Source organism: Stegostoma tigrinum, chromosome 34 (assembly GCF_030684315.1).
Source record: "Stegostoma tigrinum isolate sSteTig4 chromosome 34, sSteTig4.hap1, whole genome shotgun sequence".
Classification (NCBI taxonomy): domain Eukaryota; kingdom Metazoa; phylum Chordata; class Chondrichthyes; order Orectolobiformes; family Stegostomatidae; genus Stegostoma; species Stegostoma tigrinum.
This window is the reverse complement of record NC_081387.1, coordinates 27560890-27578872: the sequence shown is the minus strand read 5'-3', so window position 1 is coordinate 27578872 and position 17983 is coordinate 27560890. Positions and strand designations below refer to the sequence as shown.

The window sequence follows — 17983 nt, the reverse complement described above, 5'->3', positions numbered from 1 at the left end:
AAGAGACGTCAGCCACCCACCGACTGTCTTCACAAACACCATCATCGGGGGGAAGGGGGTGAGGAACAGCTGGAAGGGAAATGCACCGTCAGGGAATGGACCATGCTGGGGGTGGGAGAGGGGGCAGAGCGACCTCTCCCCGGGCAGCGCGACCTCTCCCCGGGCAGCGCGACCTCTCCCTGGGCACCGCGACCTCTCCCCGGGCAGACCGACCTCTCCCCGGGCAGACGGAACTCTCCCCAGGCAGACTGAACTCTCCCTGGGCAGATCGACCTCTCCCCGGGCAGACTGAACTCTCCCTGGGCAGATCGACCTCTCCCCGGGCAGACCGACCTCTCCCTGGGCAGACCGACCTCTCCCCGTGTAGAGCGACCTCTCCCCGGGCAGACCGACCTCTCCCTGGGCAGGCCGAACTCTCCCCGGGCAGACCGACTTCTCCCTGGGCAGACCGACCTCTCCCCGTGCAGAGTGACCTCTCCCCAGGCAGACTGAGCTCTCCTTGGGCAGACCGAACTCTCCCTGGGCAGACTGACCTCTCCCCGTGCAGAGCGACCTCTTCCCGGGCAGACCGACCTCTCCCTGGGCAGACTGAACTCTCCCCGGGCAGACCGACCTCTCCCCGGGCAGACCGACCTCTCCCCGTGCAGAGCGACCTCTCCACGGGCAGACAAACCTCTCCCCGGGCAGACCAAACTCTCCCCGGGCACAGCTGAGAACCGATCTCCCAGCCCTCCCTCCCGACGTTCCTGGGTATGTGCACCTCCAGGATGTGGAGAACATTCCAGACTGGGGTCATATGGCTGCAGCCAAACCACAGGGTCCATGGAAAGACCGCACTCACCATGGTATCCCTGGGAATAGGGGGATTGCTGTAAAACCTCCTGGGTAACATCAGGTAGACCATTGTGGCAGTGGGATTCCTGCCAAAGGAGGTGTACAAAGTCAACAGAGGGACGGTTCTCTCGATTTGGATTCCTGTTAGACACAAGAAGAGACAACATCAGCCTCACGCCAGCCATCCCACCGCCCACGATTACAGAAGGGATCCACCCTCACACCCCGTTAGGGATCGCACACCTTCGGCCAGGCAGAAAGGCCCCTTCCTCTGGATTATGTTCACTGCGGGTTCAGGAGAATTTGGAGGTTGAGTGGCAAACTCATTGAGACCTAAAAAGTTCCACCAGGGGAAACAGGGGATGTTCCCGATGTGTGGGAGGCCGGAGGTGTGGAGGGGCTGGGGTGGTGGGGGAGGCTGTTTCGGACTGAGATGGGGCAGAGATTGGGGAACCCGTGGGGTTCGGTCACAGCGCCCATGTGTTGGGGACCAGCCCAAACCCCCTTCAAGTGTAGCAAGGAGACAGACTGGAGCCGAATTTCTATCTATCGGCACTCGGATGGCGTGCCTTCCAGAGGTAATTCGATTGGTCACACCACGAGCTGGCGAGCAAAGCCCGTTTTAACGGTAAAACAGAAACACAGGTGAAGGAAGAATTGCCCGAGCTTTAGCTCTGTGAGATGCTTAATCAAACACAATGTTATTAAACTGCTCCTTGTTAACCATTCCAATATGGCAGCTTCCCATAAACACACCCTTGGCAAAGGCAAATTCAGCAAAACAGGGATTTCCCTCAGGTCCTGTCACATGGTGACCAACCCGATTCTGATTCGGAGAGCCCGGAGAGCTCGGAGAGCCCAGCCCGGGAGATGGAGCACTGTCAGAAAGGATCTGAGAAAGGCAGGGAGGTGGAGGGGGGGAGGGAGGGAGGGGGAGGGGGGGAGGGAGGGAGGTGGGGGGAGAGAGGGAGGGAGAGAGAAGGGGGAGTAGTGGGGGAGAGAGAGGGGGAGAGAGAGGGGAACAAAGAGAGGAAGGGGAGAGAAAGGGGGAGAGGGAGATGGTGGGGGGAGAGAGAGAGTGAGAGAGGGGGGGAGGGAGGGAGAGAGAGAGAGGGAATGTGAGAGAGAGGAAATGTGAGAGAGAGAGAGGGAATGTGAGAGAGAGGGAGAGAGAGAGGGGAGAACTTGAGCCTTTCTGAGCAGCAGCAGAGACCTGTATGTAGCAGCTTCAAGCCCCAAGACACCAGCTTCGACAACCAAAAGCAAAAAGCTAATACCCGGGGTCCGTGTGAGCCTGACTCCACCCACACATGCTGTTCGCACACACCTCCCCCCCTGACAAAGCTATTCACTTTTAGTGGAGCAGACCCCTTTGGCAGCAGATGCCGAACAGAGCCCCCCCGCACACCACAACCGCCACCCCCCTCCAATTCCAGAGGAACGACGTGGAACAGATCCCTTTGAAAGGCGTGTCCCCGCCTCAGGCAGGGCTCCCACCGTGTACCTGGCACGTTTTTCTGGTTAAAGTAATCCCTCAGGCGGTCCACGGCGCGGTATCTGTCCTCGTTCGGATGAACAGGAGATCCGACCCACATGCTCGGCTCATAGGCCCGGGTCTGCTCGGGAGGAACACAGTGTCACTCTCTCTGTGGCACTCACACTCACACTCACTCACAGTCACTCACTCACACTCACCCTCTCAATCACACACTCACTCATACTCTCGCTCACACTCTCACAATCACTCACACACTTACTCACAATCACTCACATACTCACACTCACACTCACTCATACTCACGCACTCATACTCTCACTTACACTCACTCACACATACACTCACTAATACTCTCGCCCACACTCACACACACTCACTCATTCACAGTCACTCACTCACCCTCTCACTCACACACACACACACTCACTCATACTCACACTGTCACACACTCACACTCACTCACACACACACTCTCACACTCACACACTCATTCACACTCACTCACATACTCAGTCACACACACACACACTCACTCTCAGACTCACTCACGCACTCACTCATACTCACTCACACACACACTCACTCACTTTCGCACTGAACGCACTGTCTGAGAGTGTGGTGTAGGGGAACACACTGCCTGAGAGTGTGGTGCAGGAGAACACACTGTCAGAGAGTGTGGTGCAGGAGAAAGCAATGTCTGAGAGTGTGGTGTAGGGGAACGCACTGTCTGAGAGTGTGGTACAGGGGAACGCACTGTCTGAGAGTGTGGTGTAGGGGACCACACTGTCTGAGAGTGTGGTGTAGGGGAACGCACTGTCTGAGAGTGTGGTGTAGGGGAACACACTGTCTGAGAGTGTGGTGCAGGAGAACACACTGTCAGAGAGTGTGGTTCAGGGGAACACACTGCCTGAGAGTGTGGTGCAGGGGAAAGAAATGTCTGAGAGTGTGGTGAAGGGGAACACACTGTCTGAGAGTGTGGTGTAGGGGAACGCACTGTCTGAGAGTGTGGTTCAGGGGAACACACTGTCTGAGAGTGTGGTGCAGGGGAATGCACTGTCTGAGAGTGTGGTGAAGGGGAACACACTGTCTGAGAGTGTGGTGCAGGAGAAAACACTGTCTGAGAGTGTGGTGTAGGGGAACGCACTGTCTGAGAGTGTGGTGCAGGGGAACGCACTGTCTGAGAGTGTGGTGAAGGGGAACACACTGTCTGAGAGTGTGGTGCAGGGGAACGCACTGTCTGAGAGTGTGTTGTAGGGGAACACACTGTCTGAGAGTGTGGTATAGGGGAACGCACTGTCTGAGAGTGTGGTGTAGGGGAACGCACTGTCTGAGAGTGTGGTGTAGGGGAACTCACTGTCTGAGAGTGTGGTGGAGGGGAACATACTGTCTGAGAGTGTGGTGCAGGGAAACACACTGTCTGAGAGTGTGTTGCAGGGGAACACACTGTCTGAGAGTGTGGTGTAGGGGAACGCACTATCTGAGAGCGTGGTGTAGGGGAACACACTGTCTGAGAGTGTGGTGCAGGGGAACGCACTGTCTAAGAGTGTGGTGTTTGGGAACACACTGTCTGAGAGTGTGGTGTAGGGAAACACACTGTCTGAGAGTGTGTTGCAGGGGAACACACTGTCTGAGAGTGTGGTGTAGGGGAACACACTGTCTGAGAGTGTGGTGTAGGGGAACGCACTGTCTAAGAGTGTGGTGTTTGGGAACACACTGTCTGAGAGTGTGGTGTTTGGGAACACACTGTCTGAGAGTGTACTGTAGGGGAACACACGGTCTGAGAGTGTGGTGCAGGGGAACGCACTGTCTGAGAGTGTGGTGTAGGGGAACGCACTGTCTGAGAGTGTCGTGTAGGGGACCACACTGTCTGAGAGTGTGGTGTAGGGGAACACACTGTCTGAGAGTGTGGTGCAGGGGAACGCACTGTCTGAGAGTGTGGTGCAGGAGAACACACTGTCTGAGAGTGTGGTGTTTGGGAACACACTGTCTGAGAGTGTGGTGTAGGGGAACACACTGTCTGAGAGTGTGGTTCAGGGGAACGCACTGTCTGAGAGTGTGGTGCAGGAGAACACACTGTCTGAGAGTGTGGTGTAGGGGAACACACTGTCTGAGAGTGTGGTGTAGGGGCACACACTGTCTGAGAGTGTGGTGCAGGAGAACACACTGTCTGAGAGTGTGGTGTAGGGGCACGCACTGTCTGAGAGTGTGGTGCAGGGGAACACACTGTCTGAGAGTGTGGTGTAGGGGAACACACTGTCTGAGAGTGTGGTGTAGGGGAACGCACTGTCTGAGAGTGTGGTGTATGGGAACGCACTGTCTGAGAGTGTGGTGTAGGGGAACGTACTGTCTGAGAGTGTGGTGTAGGGGAACGCACTGTCTGAGAGTGTGGTGTAGGGGAACGCACTGTCTGAGAGTGTGGTGTTTGGGAACGCACTGTCTGAGAGTGTGGTTCAGGGGAACGCACTGTCTGAGAGTGTGGTTTAGGGGAACGCACTGTCTGAGAGTGTGGTTCAGGGGAACGCACTGTCTGAGAGTGTGGTGTAGGGGAACACACTGTCTGAGAGTGTGGTGTAGGGGAACACACTGTCTGAGAGTGTGGTGTAGGGGAACGCACTGTCTGAGAGTGTGGTGCAGGAGAACACACTGTCTGAGAGTGTGGTGTTTGGGAACACACTGTCTGAGAGTGTGGTTTAGGGGAACACACTGTCTGAGAGTGTGGTGCAGGGGAACACACTGTCTGAGAGTGTGGTGTAGGGGAACGCACTGTCTGAGAGTGTGGTGTTCGGGAACACACTGTCTGAGAGTGTGGTGGAGGGGAACGCACTGTCTGAGAGTGTGGTGTAGGGGAACGCACTGTCTGAGAGTGTGGTGTAGGGGAACGTACTGTCTGAGAGTGTGGTGTAGGGGAACGCACAGTCTGAGAGTGTGGTGTAGGGGAACGCACTGTCTGAGAGTGTGGTGTATGGGAACGCACTGTCTGAGAGTGTGGTTCAGGGGAACGCACTGTCTGAGAGTGTGGTGTTTGGGAACACACTGTCTGAGAGTGTGGCGTAGGGGAACGCACTGTCTGAGAGTGTGGTGTAGGGGAATGCACTGTCTGAGAGTGTGGTGCACGGGAAAGCACTGTCTGAGAGTGTGGTGCAGTGGAACACACTGTCTGAGAGTGTGGTGCAGGGGAACGCACTGTCTGAGAGTGTGGTGCACGGGAACACACTGTCTGAGGGTGTGGTGCAGGGGAACGCACTGTCTGATAGTGTGGTGTTTTGGAACACACTGTCTGAGAGGGTGGTGTAGGGGAAAGCACTGTCTGAGAGTGTGGTGTAGGGGAACACACTGTCTGAGAGTGTGGTGCAGGGGAACGCACTGTCTAAGAGTGTGGTGTTTGGGAACACACTGTCTGAGAGTGTGGTGCAGGGGAATGCACTGTCTGAGAGTGTGGTGAAGGGGAACACACTGTCTGAGAGTGTGGTGTAGGGGAACACACTGTCTGAGAGTGTGGTGTAGGGGAACGCACTGTCTGAGAGTGTGGTGTTTGGGAACACACTGTCTGAGAGTGGTGTTTGGGAACGCACTGTCTGAGAGTGTGGTGTATGGGAACGCACTGTCTGAGAGTGTGGTGTAGGGGAACACACTGTCTGAGAGTGTGGTGCAGGCGAACGCACTGTCTGAGAGTGTGGTGTAGGGGAACACACTGTCTGAGAGTGTGGCGTAGGGGAACGCACTGTCTGAGAGTGTGGTGTAGGGGAACGCACTGTCTGAGAGTGTGGTGCATGGGAAAGCACTGTCTGAGAGTGTGGTGCAGTGGAACACACGGTCTGAGAGTGTGGTGCAGGGGAACGCACTGTCTGAGAGTGTGGTGCAGGGGAACACACTGTCTGAGGGTGTGGTTCAGGGGAACGCACTGTCTGATAGTGTGGTGTTTTGGAACACACTGTCTGAGAGGGTGGTGTAGGGGAAAGCACTGTCTGAGAGTGTGGCGTAGGGGAACACACTGTCTGAGAGTGTGGTGCAGGGCAACACACTGTCTGAGAGGGTGGTGTAGGGGAAAGCACTGTCTGAGAGTGTGGTGTAGGGGAACACACTGTCTGAGAGTGTGGTGCAGGGGAACGCACTGTCTGAGAGTGTGGTGTAGGGGAACACCCTGCCTGAGAGTGTGGTGCAGGGGAACACACTGTCTGAGAGTGTGGTGCAGGGGAACACACTGTCTGAGAGTGTGGTTCAGGGGAACACACTGTCTGAGAGTGTGGTGTAGGGGAACACACTGTCTGAGAGTGTGGTGCAGGCGAACGCACTGTCTGAGAGTGTGGTTCAGGGGAATGCACTGTCTGAGAGTGTGGTGTAGGGGAACACACTGTCTGAGAGTGTGGTACAGGGGAACGCACTGTCTGAGAGTGTGGTTCAGGGGAACGCACTGTCTGAGAGTGTGGTGTAGGGGAACACACTGTCTGAGAGTGTGGTGCTGGCGAACGCACTGTCTGAGAGTGTGGTTCAGGGGATTGCACTGTCTGAGAGTGTGGTGTAGGGGAACACACTGTCTGAGAGTGTGGTGCAGGGGAACGCACTGTCTGAGAGTGTGGTGCACGGGAACGCACTGTCTGAGAGTGTTGTGCAGGGGAACACACTGTCTGAGAGTGTGGTGTTTGGGAACGCGCTGTCTGAGAGTGTGGTTCAGGGGAACGCACTGTCTGAGAGTGTGGTGTAGGGGAATGCACTGTCTGAGAGTGTGGTGTAGGGGAACGCACTGTCTGAGAGTGTGGTTTAGGGGAACGCACTGTCTGAGAGTGTGGTGTAGGGGAACGCACTGTCTGAGAGTGTGGTTTAGGGGAACGCACTGTCTGAGAGTGCGGTGTTTTGGAACACACTATCTGAGAGTGTGGTGTAGGGGAACGCACTGTCTGAGAGTGTGGTGCAGGGGAAAGCACTGTCTGAGAGTGTGGTGTAGGGGCACGCACTGTCTGACAGTGTGGTGCAGGGGAACGCACTGTCTGAGAGTGTGGTTTAGGGGAACACACTGTCTGAGAGTGTGGTGTAGGGGAACACACTGTCTGAGAGTGTGGTGCAGGGGAACGCACTGTCTGATAGTGTGGTGCAGGGGAAAGCACTGTCTGAGAGTGTGGTGTAGGGGAAAGCACTGTCTGAGAGTGTGGTTTAGGGGAACGCACTGTCTGAGAGTGTGGTTCAGGGAAACGCACTGTCTGAGAGTGTGGTGTAGGGGAACACACTGTCTGATAGTGTGGTGTAGGGGAACGCACTGTCTGAGAGTGTGGTGCAGGGGAACACACTGTCTGAGAGTGTGGTGTAGGGGAACGCACTGTCTGAGAGTGTGGTTTAGGGGAACGCACTGTCTGAGAGTGTGGTTCAGGGGAACGCACTGTCTGAGAGTGTGGTGTAGGGGAACACACTGTCTGAGAGTGTGGCATAGGGGAACGCACTGTCTGAGAGTGTGGTGTAGGGGAACGCACTGTCTGAGAGTGTGGTTTAGGGGAACGCACTGTCTGAGAGTGTGGTTCAGGGGAACGCACTGTCTGAGAGTGTGGTGTAGGGGAACACACTGTCTGAGAGTGTGGCGTAGGGGAATGCACTTTCTGAGAGTGTGGTGTAGGGGAACGCACTGTCTGAGAGTGTGGTGCACGGGAAAGCACTGTCTGAGAGTGTGGTGCAGTGGAACACACGGTCTGAGAGTGTGGTTCAGGGGAACGCACTGTCTGAGAGTGTGGTGCAGGGGAACACACTGTCTGAGGGTGTGGTGCAGGGGAACGCACTGTCTGATAGTGTGGTGTTTTGGAACACACTGTCTGAGAGGGTGGTGTAGGGGAAAGCACTGTCTGAGAGTGTGGTGTAGGGCAACACACTGTCTGAGAGGGTGGTGTAGGGGAAAGCACTGTCTGAGAGTGTGGCGTAGGGGAACACACTGTCTGAGAGTGTGGTGTAGGGCAACACACTGTCTGAGAGGGTGGTGTAGGGGAAAGCACTGTCTGAGAGTGTGGTGTAGGGGAACACACTGTCTGAGAGTGTGGTGCAGGGGAACACACTGTCTGAGAGTGTGGTGTAGGGGAACACACTGTCTGAGAGTGTGGTGTAGGGGAACACACTGTCTGAGAGTGTGGTTCAGGGGAACGCACTGTCTGAGAGTGTGGTGTAGGGGAACACACTGTCTGAGAGTGTGGTGCAGGCGAACGCACTGTCTGAGAGTGTGGTTCAGGGGAATGCACTGTCTGAGAGTGTGGTGCAGGGGAACGCACTGTCTGAGAGTGTGGTTCAGGGGAACGCACTGTCTGAGAGTGTGGTGTAGGGGAACACACTGTCTGAGAGTGTGGTGCAGGCGAACGCACTGTCTGAGAGTGTGGTTCAGGGGAATGCACTGCCTGAGAGTGTGGTGTAGGGGAACACACTGTCTGAGAGTGTGGTGTAGGGGAACGCACTGTCTGAGAGTGTGGTTCAGGGGAATGCACTGCCTGAGAGTGTGGTGTAGGGGAACACACTGTCTGAGAGTGTGGTGTAGGGGAAAGCACTGTCTGAGAGTGTTGTGCAGGGGAACACACTGTCTGAGAGTGTGGTGTTTGGGAACGCGCTGTCTGAGAGTGTGGTTCAGGGGAACGCACTGTCTGAGAGTGTGGTGTAGGGGAATGCACTGTCTGAGAGTGTGGTGTAGGGGAACGCACTGTCTGAGAGTGTGGTTTAGGGGAACACACTGTCTGAGAGTTTGGTTTAGGGGAACGCACTGTCTGAGAGTGTGGTGTTTGGGAACACACTGTCTGAGAGTGTGGTGCAGGGGAACGCACTGTCTGATAGTGTGGTGCAGGGTAAAGCACTGTCTGAGAGTGTGGTGTAGGGGCACGCACTGTCTGAGAGTGTGGTGCAGGGGAACGCACTGTCTGAGAGTGTGGTCTAGGGGAACACACTGTCTGAGAGTGTGGTGTAGGGGAACACACTGTCTGAGAGTGTGGTGTAGGGGAACGCACTGTCTGAGAGTGTGGTGTAGGGGAACACACTGTCTGAGAGTGTGGTGTTTGGGAACGCGCTGTCTGAGAGTGTGGTTCAGGGGAACACACTGTCTGAGAGTGTGGTTTAGGGGAACGCACTGTCTGAGAGTGTGGTGTTTGGGAACACACTGTCTGAGAGTGTGGTGCAGGGGAACGCACTGTCTGATAGTGTGGTGCAGGGTAAAGCACTGTCTGAGAGTGTGGTGTAGGGGCACGCACTGTCTGAGAGTGTGGTGCAGGGGAACGCACTGTCTGAGAGTGTGGTCTAGGGGAACACACTGTCTGAGAGTGTGGTGTAGGGGAACACACTGTCTGAGAGTGTGGTGTTTGGGAACGCGCTGTCTGAGAGTGTGGTTCAGGGGAACGCACTGTCTGAGAGTGTGGTGTAGGGGAATGCACTGTCTGAGAGTGTGGTGTAGGGGAACGCACTGTCTGAGAGTGTGGTTGAGGGGAACACACTGTCTGAGAGTGTGGTTTAGGGGAACGCACTGTCTGAGAGTGTGGTGTTTGGGAACACACTGTCTGAGAGTGTGGTGCAGGGGAACGCACTGTCTGATAGTGTGGTGCAGGGTAAAGCACTGTCTGAGAGTGTGGTGCAGGGGAACGCACTGTCTGAGAGTGTGGTCTAGGGGAACACACTGTCTGAGAGTGTGGTGTAGGGGAACACACTGTCTGAGAGTGTGGTGCAGGGGAACGCACTGTCTGATAGTGTGGTGCAGGGGAAAGCACTGTCTGAGAGTGTGGTGTAGGGGAACACACAGTCTAAGAGTGTGGTGTAGGGGAACACACTGTCTGATAGTGTGGTGTAGGGGAACGCACTGTCTGAGAGTGTGGTGCAGGGGAACACACTGTCTGAGAGTGTGGTGTAGGGGAACGCACTGTCTGACAGTGTGGTGTAGGGGCACACACTGTCTGAGAGTGTGGTGTTTGGGAACACACTGTCTGAGAGTGTGGTGCAGGGGAACACACTGTCTCAGAGTGTGGTGCAGGGGAACACACTGTCTGAGAGTGTGGTGCAGGGGAACACACTGTCTGAGAGTGTGGTGCAGGGGAACACACTGTCTCAGAGTGTGGTGCAGGGGAACACACTGTCTGAGAGTGTGGTGTAGGGGAACACACAGTCTGAGAGTGTGGTGTAGGGGAACACACTGTCTGAGAGTGTGGTGTAGGGGAACGCACTGTCTGACAGTGTGGTGTAGGGGCACACACTGTCTGAGAGTGTGGTGTTTGGGAACACACTGTCTGAGAGTGTGGTGCAGGGGAACACACTGTCTCAGAGTGTGGTGCAGGGGAACACACTGTCTGAGAGTGTGGTGCAGGGGAACACACTGTCTGAGAGTGTGGTGCAGGGGAACACACTGTCTCAGAGTGTGGTGCAGGGGAACACACTGTCTGAGAGTGTGGTGTAGGGGAACACACAGTCTGAGAGTGTGGTGTAGGGGAACACACTGTCTGAGAGTGTGGTGTAGGGGAACGCACTGTCTGAGAGTGTGGTGCAGGGGAACACACTGTCTGAGAGTGTGGTGTAGGGGAACGCACTGTCTGACAGTGTGGTGTAGGGGCACACACTGTCTGAGAGTGTGGTGTTTGGGAACACACTGTCTGAGAGTGTGGTGCAGGGGAACACACTGTCTCAGAGTGTGGTGCAGGGGAACACACTGTCTGAGAGTGTGGTGTAGGGGAACGCACTGTCTGAGAGTGTGGTGCAGGGGAACACACTGTCTGAGAGTGTGGTGCAGGGGAACACACTGTCTGAGAGTGTGGTGCAGGGGAACACACTGTCTGAGAGTGTGGTGCAGGGGAACACACTGTCTGAGAGTGTGGTGCAGGGGAACACACTGTCTGAGAGTGTGGTGTAGGGGAACGCACTGTCTGAGAGTGTGGTGCAGGGGAACGCACTGTCTGATAGTGTGGTGTTTTGGAACACAATGTCTGAGAGGGTGGTGTAGGGGAAAGCACTGTCTGAGAGTGTGGTGCAGGGGAACACACGGTCTGAGAGTGTGGTTCAGGGGAACGCACTGTCTGAGAGTGTGGTGCAGGGGAACACACTGTCTGAGGGTGTGGTGCAGGGGAACGCACTGTCTGAGAGTGTGGTGCAGGGGAACGCACTGTCTGAGAGTGTGGTGTAGGGGAACACACTATCTGAGAGTGTGGTGCAGGCGAACGCACTGTCTGAGAGTGTGGTTCAGGGGAATGCACTGTCTGAGAGTGTGGTGTAGGGGAACGCACTGTCTGAGAGGGTGGTGTAGGGGAAAGCACTGTCTGAGAGTGTGGTGTAGGGGAACACACTGTCTGAGAGTGTGGTGTAGGGCAACACACTGTCTGAGAGGGTGGTGTAGGGGAAAGCACTGTCTGAGAGTGTGGCGTAGGGGAACACACTGTCTGAGAGTGTGGTGTAGGGCAACACACTGTCTGAGAGGGTGGTGTAGGGGAAAGCACTGTCTGAGAGTGTGGTGCAGGGGAACACACTGTCTGAGAGTGTGGTTCAGGGGAACGCACTGTCTGAGAGTGTGGTGTAGGGGAACACACTGTCTGAGAGTGTGGTGCAGGTGAACGCACTGCCTGAGAGTGTGGTTCAGGGGAACGCACTGTCTGAGAGTGTGGTGTAGGGGAACACACTGTCTGAGAGTGTGGTGCAGGGGAACGCACTGTCTGAGAGTGTGGTTCAGGGGAATGCACTGTCTGAGAGTGTGGTGTAGGGGAACACACTGTCTGAGAGTGTGGTGCAGGCGAACGCACTGTCTGAGAGTGTGGTTCAGGGGAATGCACTGTCTGAGAGTGTGGTGTAGGGGAACACACTGTCTGAGAGTGTGGTGCAGGGGAACGCACTGTCTGAGAGTGTGGTGCACGGGCACGCACTGTCTGAGAGTGTGGTGCAGGGGAACGCACTGTCTGAGAGTGTGGTTTAGGGGAACACACTGTCTGAGAGTGTGGTGTAGGGGAACACACTGTCTGAGAGTGTGGTGTAGGGGAACGCACTGTCTGATAGTGTGGTGCAGGGGAAAGCACTGTCTGAGAGTGTGGTGTAGGGGAACACACTGTCTCAGAGTGTGGTGTAGGGGAACGCACTGTCTGAGAGTGTGGTGTAGGGGAACGCACTGTCTGAGAGTGTGGTGCAGGGGAACACACTGTCTGAGAGTGTGGTGCAGGGGAACACACTGTCTGAGAGTGTGGTGCCGGGGAACACACTGTCTGAGAGTGTGGTGGAGGGGAACATACTGTCTGAGAGTGTGGTGCAGGGAAACACACTGCCTGAGAGTGTGTTGCAGGGGAACACACTGTCTGAGAGTGTGGTGTAGGGGAACGCACTGTCTGAGAGCGTGGTGTAGGGGAACGCACTGTCTAAGAGTGTGGTGTTTGGGAACACACTGTCTGAGAGTGTGGTGTTTGGGAACACACTGTCTGAGAGTGTACTGTAGGGGAACACACTGTCTGAGAGTGTGGTGCAGGGGAACGCACTGTCTGAGAGTGTGGTGTAGGGGAACGCACTGTCTGAGAGTGTCGTGTAGGGGACCACACTGTCTGAGAGAGTGGTGCAGGGGAACACACTGTCTGAGAGTGTGGTGTAGGGGAACACACTGCCTGAGAGTGTGGTGCAGGAGAACACACTGTCTGAGAGTGTGGTGTATTGGAACGCACTGTCTGAGAGTGTGGTGTAGGGGAACACACTGTCTGAGAGTGTACTGTAGGGGAACACACTGTCTAAGAGTGTGGTGTAGGGGAACACACTGTCTGAGAGTGTGGTGCAGGGGAACGCACTGTCTGAGAGTGTGGTGCAGGAGAACACACTGTCTGAGAGTGTGGTGCAGGAGAACACACTGTCTGAGAGTGTGGTGTTTGGGAACACACTGTCTGAGAGTGTGGTGAAGGGGAACACACTGTCTGAGAGTGTGGTTCAGGGGAACGCACTGTCTGAGAGTGTGGTGCAGGAGAACACACTGTCTGAGAGTGTGGTGTAGGGGAACACACTGTCTGAGAGTGTGGTGCAGGGGAACGCACTGTCTGAGAGGGTGGTGCAGGAGAACACACTGTCTGAGAGTGTGGTGTAGGGGAACAAACTGTCTGAGAGTGTGGTGTAGGGGCACACACTGTCTGAGAGTGTGGTGCAGGAGAACACACTGTCTGAGAGTGTGGTGTAGGGGCACACACTGTCTGAGAGTGTGGTGCAGGGGAACACACTGTCTGAGAGTGTGGTGTAGGGGAACACACTGTCTGAGAGTGTGGTGTAGGGGAACGCACTGTCTGAGAGTGTGGTGTAGGGGAAAGCACTGTCTGAGAGTGTGGTGCAGGGGAACACACTGTCTGAGAGTGTGGTGTTTGGGAACGCGCTGTCTGAGAGTGTGGTTCAGGGGAACGCACTGTCTGAGAGTGTGGTGTAGGGGAATGCACTGTCTGAGAGTGTGGTGTAGGGGAACGCACTGTCTGAGAGTGTGGTTTAGGGGAACACACTGTCTGAGAGTGTGGTTTAGGGGAACGCACTGTCTGAGAGTGTGGTGTTTGGGAACACACTGTCTGAGAGTGTGGTGCAGGGGAACGCACTGTCTGATAGTGTGGTGCAGGGTAAAGCACTGTCTGAGAGTGTGGTGTAGGGGCACGCACTGTCTGAGAGTGTGGTGCAGGGGAACGCACTGTCTGAGAGTGTGGTCTAGGGGAACACACTGTCTGAGAGTGTGGTGTAGGGGAACACACTGTCTGAGAGTGTGGTGCAGGGGAAAGCACTGTCTGAGAGTGTTGTGCAGGGGAACACACTGTCTGAGAGTGTGGTGTTTCGGAACGCGCTGTCTGAGAATGTGGTGTAGGGGCACGCACTGTCTGAGAGTGTGGTTTAGGGGAACACACTGTCTGAGAGTGTGGTTTAGGGGAACGCACTGTCTGAGAGTGTGGTGTTTGGGAACACACTGTCTGAGAGTGTGGTGCAGGGGAACACACTGTCTGAGAGTGTGGTGTTTGGGAACACACTGTCTGAGAGTGTGGTGCAGGGGAACGCACTGTCTGATAGTGTGGTGCAGGGTAAAGCACTGTCTGAGAGTGTGGTGTAGGGGCACGCACTGTCTGAGAGTGTGGTGTAGGGGAATGCACTGTCTGAGAATGTGGTGTAGGGGAACGCACTGTCTGAGAGTGTGGTTTAGGGGAACACACTGTCTGAGAGTGTGGTTTAGGGGAACGCACTGTCTGAGAGTGTGGTGTTTGGGAACACACTGTCTGAGAGTGTGGTGCAGGGGAACGCACTGTCTGATAGTGTGGTGCAGGGTAAAGCACTGTCTGAGAGTGTGGTGTAGGGGCACGCACTGTCTGAGAGTGTGGTGCAGGGGAACGCACTGTCTGAGAGTGTGGTCTAGGGGAACACACTGTCTGAGAGTGTGGTGTAGGGGAACACACTGTCTGAGAGTGTGGTGTTTGGGAACGCGCTGTCTGAGAGTGTGGTTCAGGGGAACGCACTGTCTGAGAGTGTGGTGTAGGGGAATGCACTGTCTGAGAGTGTGGTGTAGGGGAACGCACTGTCTGAGAGTGTGGTTGAGGGGAACACACTGTCTGAGAGTGTGGTTTAGGGGAACGCACTGTCTGAGAGTGTGGTGTTTGGGAACACACTGTCTGAGAGTGTGGTGCAGGGGAACGCACTGTCTGATAGTGTGGTGCAGGGTAAAGCACTGTCTGAGAGTGTGGTGCAGGGGAACGCACTGTCTGAGAGTGTGGTCTAGGGGAACACACTGTCTGAGAGTGTGGTGTAGGGGAACACACTGTCTGAGAGTGTGGTGCAGGGGAACGCACTGTCTGATAGTGTGGTGCAGGGGAAAGCACTGTCTGAGAGTGTGGTGTAGGGGAACACACAGTCTGAGAGTGTGGTGTAGGGGAACACACTGTCTGAGAGTGTGGTGTAGGGGAACGCACTGTCTGAGAGTGTGGTGCAGGGGAACACACTGTCTGAGAGTGTGGTGTAGGGGAACGCACTGTCTGAGAGTGTGGTGCAGGGGAACACACTGTCTCAGAGTGTGGTGCAGGGGAACACACTGTCTGAGAGTGTGGTGTAGGGGAACGCACTGTCTGAGAGTGTGGTGCAGGGGAACACACTGTCTGAGAGTGTGGTGCAGGGGAACACACTGTCTGAGAGTGTGGTGTAGGGGAACGCACTGTCTGAGAGTGTGGTGCAGGGGAACACACTGTCTGAGGGTGTGGTGCAGGGGAACGCACTGTCTGATAGTGTGGTGTTTTGGAACACAATGTCTGAGAGGGTGGTGTAGGGGAAAGCACTGTCTGAGAGTGTGGTGCAGGGGAACACACGGTCTGAGAGTGTGGTTCAGGGGAACGCACTGTCTGAGAGTGTGGTGCAGGGGAACACACTGTCTGAGGGTGTGGTGCAGGGGAACACACTGTCTGAGAGTGTGGTGCAGGGCAACACACTGTCTGAGAGGGTGGTGTAGGGGAAAGCACTGTCTGAGAGTGTGGTGTAGGGGAACACACTGTCTGAGAGTGTGGTGCAGGGGAACGCACTGTCTGAGAGTGTGGTGTAGGGGAACACCCTGCCTGAGAGTGTGGTGCAGGGGAACACACTGTCTGAGAGTGTGGTGCAGGGGAACACACTGTCTGAGAGTGTGGTTCAGGGGAACACACTGTCTGAGAGTGTGGTGTAGGGGAACACACTGTCTGAGAGTGTGGTGCAGGCGAACGCACTGTCTGAGAGTGTGGTTCAGGGGAATGCACTGTCTGAGAGTGTGGTGTAGGGGAACACACTGTCTGAGAGTGTGGTGCAGGGGAACGCACTGTCTGAGAGTGTGGTTCAGGGGAACGCACTGTCTGAGAGTGTGGTGTAGGGGAACACACTGTCTGAGAGTGTGGTGCTGGCGAACGCACTGTCTGAGAGTGTGGTTCAGGGGAATGCACTGTCTGAGAGTGTGGTGTAGGGGAACACACTGTCTGAGAGTGTGGTGCAGGGGAACGCACTGTCTGAGAGTGTGGTGCACGGGAACGCACTGTCTGAGAGTGTTGTGCAGGGGAACACACTGTCTGAGAGTGTGGTGTTTGGGAACGCGCTGTCTGAGAGTGTGGTTCAGGGGAACGCACTGTCTGAGAGTGTGGTGTAGGGGAATGCACTGTCTGAGAGTGTGGTGTAGGGGAACGCACTGTCTGAGAGTGTGGTTTAGGGGAACGCACTGTCTGAGAGTGTGGTGTAGGGGAACGCACTGTCTGAGAGTGTGGTTTAGGGGAACGCACTGTCTGAGAGTGTGGTGCAGGGGAACACACTGTCTGAGAGTGTGGTGCAGGGGAACGCACTGTCTGAGAGTGTGGTGCAGGGGAAAGCACTGTCTGAGAGTGTGGTGTAGGGGCACGCACTGTCTGACAGTGTGGTGCAGGGGAACGCACTGTCTGAGAGTGTGGTTTAGGGGAACACACTGTCTGAGAGTGTGGTGTAGGGGAACACACTGTCTGAGAGTGTGGTGCAGGGGAACGCACTGTCTGATAGTGTGGTGCAGGGGAAAGCACTGTCTGAGAGTGTGGTGTAGGGGAAAGCACTGTCTGAGAGTGTGGTTTAGGGGAACGCACTGTCTGAGAGTGTGGTTCAGGGAAACGCACTGTCTGAGAGTGTGGTGTAGGGGAACACACTGTCTGATAGTGTGGTGTAGGGGAACGCACTGTCTGAGAGTGTGGTGCAGGGGAACACACTGTCTGAGAGTGTGGTGTAGGGGAACGCACTGTCTGAGAGTGTGGTTTAGGGGAACGCACTGTCTGAGAGTGTGGTTCAGGGGAACGCACTGTCTGAGAGTGTGGTGTAGGGGAACACACTGTCTGAGAGTGTGGCATAGGGGAACGCACTGTCTGAGAGTGTGGTGTAGGGGAACGCACTGTCTGAGAGTGTGGTTTAGGGGAACGCACTGTCTGAGAGTGTGGTTCAGGGGAACGCACTGTCTGAGAGTGTGGTGTAGGGGAACACACTGTCTGAGAGTGTGGCGTAGGGGAATGCACTTTCTGAGAGTGTGGTGTAGGGGAACGCACTGTCTGAGAGTGTGGTGCACGGGAAAGCACTGTCTGAGAGTGTGGTGCAGTGGAACACACGGTCTGAGAGTGTGGTTCAGGGGAACGCACTGTCTGAGAGTGTGGTGCAGGGGAACACACTGTCTGAGGGTGTGGTGCAGGGGAACGCACTGTCTGATAGTGTGGTGTTTTGGAACACACTGTCTGAGAGGGTGGTGTAGGGGAAAGCACTGTCTGAGAGTGTGGTGTAGGGCAACACACTGTCTGAGAGTGTGGTGCAGGGGAACGCACTGTCTGAGAGTGTGGCGTAGGGGAACACACTGTCTGAGAGGGTGGTGTAGGGGAAAGCACTGTCTGAGAGTGTGGTGTAGGGGAACACACTGTCTGAGAGTGTGGTGCAGGGGAACACACTGTCTGAGAGTGTGGTGTAGGGGAACACACTGTCTGAGAGTGTGGTGTAGGGGAACACACTGTCTGAGAGTGTGGTTCAGGGGAACGCACTGTCTGAGAGTGTGGTGTAGGGGAACACACTGTCTGAGAGTGTGGTGCAGGCGAACGCACTGTCTGAGAGTGTGGTTCAGGGGAATGCACTGTCTGAGAGTGTGGTGCAGGGGAACGCACTGTCTGAGAGTGTGGTTCAGGGGAACGCACTGTCTGAGAGTGTGGTGTAGGGGAACACACTGTCTGAGAGTGTGGTGCA

General features: G+C 55.6%; 1 protein-coding gene across 1 annotated transcript in view; it reads right to left on the bottom strand.

Moving 5' to 3' along the window:
• LOC132206254 (heme-binding protein 2-like) overlaps nt 1-17983 on the bottom strand; it is a 40428-nt gene that overhangs the window by 1727 nt on the left and 20718 nt on the right. The window contains exons 3-5 of the mRNA XM_059639636.1: nt 2339-2450; nt 842-975; nt 1-69 (exon numbers count right to left, since the gene is read on the bottom strand). The exon at nt 1-69 is cut by the window's left edge and continues 89 nt beyond it. Of these exons, the coding sequence (XP_059495619.1) occupies nt 1-69; nt 842-975; nt 2339-2450 (315 nt within the window). The remainder of the gene's footprint in view (nt 70-841; nt 976-2338; nt 2451-17983) is intronic.